Here is a 6,000-nt window from a genome sequence, read left to right as displayed (position 1 = left end):
AAAAAAAAAAAGAAAGATCTGCAGTCATTCTAATATTCTTCCCTTGTACCTTATACTTTTCCTATGTTTGTCTGCTTGCAGAATTTTCTCCTTCATATTAACTTTGGCAAAGTTAATTACAATGTGTCTAGGAAATGCTTTATTTGGATTGAGTCATGCTGGGCTTCTGAAACTGTCTGCTATCTGAATTTGAGTATCTCTTGCCATGCTTGGGAAATTCTCCTCCATTATATCTTGGAGTAGAATGTCAGTACCTTTAGGACTGTCCTCTTCTCCCTCAGGAATTCCTATAAGGCAAATGTTTGCTCTTTTGGAGTGGACCTACAACTCTCTCAGGGAGTGATCGGTTTTTGCTCTCCACTTCTCTTCCTCTCTGAGCATTTAGGAACATTCAAAAGCTTTCTCTTCAACTTCAGAGATATTTCCTTCTGCCTGCTCCACTCTATTACTGAGGGATTCTACTGTATTATGAAGTTCTTTGAATACGTTTCTCATTTCTTTAAGATCTGCAATTTCTTTTTGCATTAGGTCCAAATCCTTGGAAATTTTGTCTTTGAATTCATTGATTTCTTGAGACACCTTTTGAACTACTCCCTGAATTTCTAATTCCAACTTTACTTCCATTCTATTAATCTTACTTGCCATCCATATTCTTCTATTTCTGACATTTCAGCCATTTGTTTATGAATGGCATCTTCTATTGTGTCTCCTTCGTCGTTCCCTGGGGGAGTTAACCTACTCTAATTATTCATATTGCCAGAGTTTTTCCACTGATTCTGCCCCATGATTATTTTTCACAGTTTGGTTAATGAAGCTGGTAGGGTGATATTGGACTGAGGGCTTCAGGAGTTGTAGTTAACCAGTCTTTACCAAAGAGCTGGGACTGGTGACTGTGGCTTTTTCCCTATAGCTTTATAAAGGTTCCTTTCAGTCCTGCAACCTGAGGCTCTGGGGACCTGATTGGTGTAATGGGGCTAGGTGGCTCTGTCTTATATTCAGCCAGCCTCTATCCAATCCTAGTGAATTGGTGACTTTGGGCTGAAATCTCAGCTAGCAAAAATTACAAGCAAGTAAGACCCCCCCCCCCCGCCACCGGCGACAACAAGAAGAGGAGAATCAGTTCCTCCCACTATAACACAATCAGGGCTCAAACTTGGAGGGTCCCATCATTGGCTGGCCCTGATCAAGAGTTCCAAACCAATTGTCCCAGGCAGACTAAGCACTGTTCAAGTGGGAGAGTTCAAAAGGTCTCCAGCAACCAGACAGCAGGGGTCCACTAACAGCTCAAGTATGACTTGCTCCAGTGCTCAGTGGAGTCAGAAAAGCCCACCCAGCAAAAGTGGTAGTCCAGGGGAGCTGGCATCTCCTTCCCTACCTTGCATCTCAGCCACGCCCAGTGACTGGTAACCTCATGGGGCTGTGGCGCAGTTCTCTCCAATGAGCAAGTGTATCAGGGATTTGCATCTGCCTGAGTCAAAGGGGAGTCAATAACTCCTCAGCTGCGCTGCCATACTCTGCCACCAACCGGCAGGAGGAGTTGAAGCCTGACTCCCTCTGGTACTCAATGGAAACTGGGGAGTGTTCTACCTGAGTTTGTTCCAAGCCGAGATTAACAATGCAGTGAATATTTTTCTCCCTCAGAGACCACGCTCTGCCCCAGCTGCGCTACTTCTCTGTTACTCCTGCAATTCTCAGAATTGAGGAGGTGTCTCTCCAAAATTTGACCCTGGAAGGATCATCCTACTATTGCTACTGCTGTGTGGCAGGTACCTCCACCCGCTGCGTGGCTTCCTGAGCCTCTGCCCGCTGCTGATACGCACTTTCACAGCACTGGGCAGGTCACCCTCCCCCTTGTGCCTTTCTCCACTTCTACTTGAGTCACAGTTTCAGCACAGCTGCGCTGCTGCAACCTATGTGATGCCCAGCCCTCGCAAAGAAGTGCCAGACACTCCAGGCTCTGCAAGGGGTGGGCTTCCAGACTGCTGAGGCTGGTGGATTGCTTGAGTTCACAAGTTCAAGACCAACCTGAGCAAAAACGAGATCCCTTCTCTACTAAAAATAGAAAACCTGAGGCAAGAGGATCACTTGAGCCCAAGTGGGAGGTTACTGTGAGCTATGATGCCACAGTACTCCACCCAGGGTGACAGCTTGAAAACGTCTCAAAAAAAAAAAAAACTTTGAAATATGTCATGTACCATATAACTCCCCCATTTAATGTGTACAGTTCAGCAGCTTTTAGCAGTATATTGACAGCGTTACTGAAGCATCACCACTGTGTAGCTTGAGAACATTTTCATCACTCCCAAAACAAACCTCTGTCTATGAGCTAACACTCTCCATTTCTTCCTTCCAAGACTCCTCTTCCTGGAACCACTAATCTACTTTCTATCTCTTTATGTATATTATTTGGAGGATTTCACATAAAGAAGTCATGTGCGAGTTTTTGTAAGCCCTCTCATTTTGTGACTATCACTGTCATTCCTTTTATTATTTATTTATTTATTTATTTTAAGACAGAGTCTCAAGCTGTCACCCTCAAGCTGTGCCATGGTGTCACAGCTCACAGCAACCTCAAACTCTTGGGCTTAAGCAATTCTCTTGCCTCAGCCTCCCAAGCAGCTGGGACTACAGGTGTCCACCACGGTGCCCGACTATTTTTTGGTCATAGTTGTCATTGTTGTTTGGCAGGCCCCTGGGGCTGATTCAACCCGCCAGCTGCTGTGTAAGTGACTGGAGCCCTAGCCGCTGAGCTACAGGTGCTGTGGAGCCTGTCATTCCTTTTAAACATACATGTTTGTTGAAGTCTAACTGAGATTCATCTGTGTATACATGCACTGATGTACATCTTCAATATTTTAATTTGGGTTATGCTAAATTTAAAGAGAGAGAGAAATTTATGAGAGAGAAATGATATCTTTTTTTCTTTTTTGAGACAGAGCCTCAAGCTGTCTCCCTTGGTAGAGTGCTGTGGCATCACAGCTCACAGCAACCCCAACTCCTGGGTTCAAGTGATTCTCCTGCCTCCACCTCCCAAGTAGCTGGGACTACAGGTGCCTGGCTATTTTTTTTTTTTTGGTTGCAGCCGTCATTGTTGTTCGGCAGGCCCAGGCTGGATTCAAACCTGCCAGCTCAGGGGCACATGGCTGGCACCTTAGCCTCTTGAGCCACAGGGGCTGAGCAGAGAAATGATATCTTTATACTAAGTGTTCCTGGTAAAAACAATGTATTTTTTCACTTACTTAACTTTGAAGTTCCCTTAGCAGCACTTTAAAGTTTTTCCTCATCTAGGTCCTGTGCATTTCCTACTGAAATTCATACCTAGCTATTTCATCTTTTTGATCTTTTTCTTTTTTCTACTTGAGTCTTCTCTTCTTCACTTACCAGAGTAGAGATAAGTGATTCTGTCAGTGCTTTCTCCATGTTATCTGTGTAATAGATGATTTTCCATGAAGTCTGAGAAAGTGTCTATCTCTAGCTGTGTGTGTGTATATCTCTATGTATATGAAACAATATAAAATTCACTACAAGAGCTAAATGGTTAGTGTTTCAGACAAATACGTCACAAGAATAAAGGATTTTGTTTCAATTCAATTTTTTTTTAAAAGTGCTGTTTGGCTGGGCCAGATTCAAACCCGCCACCCTCAGTATGTGGGGCAGGCACCCTACTCACTGAGCCACAGGCGCCACCTGATTTTTTTTTTTTTTTTTTTGGAGATAGAGTTTCACTTTGTCGCCCTGGGTAGAATGTGGTGGCGCCACAGCTCACAGCAACGTTCAACTCCTGGGCTCAAGCAATCCTCTTGCCTCAGCCTCTGGAGTAGCTGGGACTACAGGTGACCGCCACAATGCCTGGCTAGTTTTAGAGACAGGGTCTCGCTCTTGCTCAGGCTGGTCTCTAGACAGTGAGCTTAGACAATCCTCTCGACTTGGCCTCCCTGATGTTTCAATTCAAATTTTAAAGTGAGGGAAACAGAAAAAAATGACAATATTTTGTCTTCCAGAGTTTCCTGGGAATTTATTTCTCTCCTTTCTTACTCCCATCCTCATTTACTACTTCACAGTTACACTGGCTGTGGTCCATCTGTGGAAGAACCAAGTTTCTTCTGATTTGGGGCCTTTGCACTTACATTACACTTTTTCTTGCTTGGGAATGATTTCTCCTTGAGTTTTTGGTTCTCCATCAGATCTCAGTTTAAATGTAAACTCCTTTCCCAACTTCCTAAGTAAACTTGGCTTCTGCCACCATCATTAGTTCACTGAACTTCATTTCCTTCCGAGCACCCATCACAACCTAATGACATCTACCAACTCCTTCCTCCAGTGCTTGCCAGAGTACTAAATACTTTTCAGAAAAAATGAATTCGGATAAAGAGAATTTAATTAGAAAGTACATGTTAGGCACAGGTCCCGGAGTATTTTACACGCAGTTCTCAAGGCCACGCATTCAGAACTCCAGCCTCTTTTAATCTCAGAAATTTCCTCCTCCCACCCGAGGACCCAGCCCCGCCTTCCGCAACAGCACCCCTCGGGCTCCCAGAGCCGGAGCGGCATTCACCCGTAGAGGCTTCCGGGAATGGAACGCATGCGCGGTAAGATGCGCACATGCGCAATACTCGCGCAGCCACCGCGGTCCTGGTCCAAGGCCCTGGTGGTACCTCAGTTACCGTGGTCGGGACGCGCTCGGCTATGGCGGAGGGCACCGGGGAAGTGGTCGCAGTGCCGGCCTCTGGGGCTGCCAACGGCCTCAATAATGGGATAGGCGGGACCTCCACGCCGTCCAACAACCCGCTGTCCCGCAAGCTGCATAAGATCCTGGAGACGAGGCTGGACAACGACAAGGTAACTGAGGCCAGTGGGGGCGGGGTTCTGGCTCCCCGGCGGGGCTGCGGCGGCCGGGGGCGGCTTCCGTCCTGCAGCCGCTGCAGGCTTCCTGCCGCCGAGGGAGCCGCTCCTCAGCCTGAGCGGAGCCGGTGAGAAGGGGGAGCTCGGGCAGCCCCCGGAAGAGCCAAGGGGTTTCTCGGGTGCGCTCCCTGCTTAGAAAGGTTCCTCGAAGACTCCCTGGATGGGGTCGGTGGACCGTGGTGCCTCGAAAAGTGGCGCCCATCCACTCCTGGAGGTCTTCGGGGGTCTGAGCCGGAGTGGAGAAGAGCACCGGGCAGGATCCGAAACCAATGCGGGGGGAGCAGATTCCAAGATGAGGCAGTGGATTGGGGAGTGGCAGGAACCTGAGAACAGTGGTCCGCGGGGAGAGAGCGTTTTCCTGACAAGTGACAACACAGCCACAGCCGGAAAGAACTATTACGCTTCTACCCTTGGCTCACGTGAAATCATAACTACTGACTTTGTTGTTAGCTAAACAGGGTGTATGATTTATGGGGTCAGGCTGTATTTCTTTACAAGATGAATTGTCCACATGCCCTCCCAAGAACCTCCAGAAAGTTTAGCTGAACTTTCCAGCTAGCCAGTTCTCTCTTTTGTGTCCCCAAGTGGTTAGATAAATTGGCCATGCCAGTGTCACCTAAAAAAGGTATGTAAATATAAAAACTTTACAGGGAATCTAGGGGTAACTGAAAATAAGCTGTTAATAAGACTCCTGAGAGTAAAAATAAAAATAATAATAATAATAATAACAACAACAACATTACAGTGTAATGAAAAGGGTCTTTGGCCACCACTTACTACAAGATGTAACCCCTAAATGTGTGTGCTATGATTTGAATAAGACCCTTAACTTCTCTGAGCTGCTGTTTAGGAATTGAGAACACAGCTAGTAACTTCTTATGGTTGTTCTTAGCACAATACCCAACACTTACTGTTTCTTAACGAGTGTTAATTTTATCATGCAATTTGTTGTGTTTAATGTGTCTAGTGTGATATTATCTCGTTAAATACAGCTACTCTTAACCCTGTGCAAAATAAGACATGGAGAGAATGCAGCTGGGTTAAGTAAGTTCTGTAACTAATAACTGGTGGAGCTATAACCTGCACCTGAGTCTGTGT

At 46.1% G+C, this 6,000-nt stretch overlaps 1 protein-coding gene across 1 annotated transcript in view; it reads left to right on the top strand.

Moving 5' to 3' along the window:
• The first annotated feature begins 4,579 nt into the window (after nucleotides 1–4,579).
• COG6 (component of oligomeric golgi complex 6) overlaps nucleotides 4,580–6,000 on the top strand; it is an 81,059-nt gene continuing 79,638 nt past the window's right edge. The window contains exon 1 of the mRNA XM_003797403.3: nucleotides 4,580–4,839. Coding sequence (XP_003797451.1) covers nucleotides 4,603–4,839 — 237 coding nt within the window. The 5' untranslated portion in view covers nucleotides 4,580–4,602. The remainder of the gene's footprint in view (nucleotides 4,840–6,000) is intronic.

Source organism: Otolemur garnettii, unplaced genomic scaffold (assembly GCF_000181295.1).
Source record: "Otolemur garnettii isolate 467f Iridium unplaced genomic scaffold, OtoGar3 scaffold00115, whole genome shotgun sequence".
Taxonomy (NCBI): Eukaryota; Metazoa; Chordata; class Mammalia; order Primates; family Galagidae; genus Otolemur; species Otolemur garnettii.
Note: the sequence above shows the minus strand (reverse complement) of the source record. Positions and strands in the feature narration are given on the sequence as shown.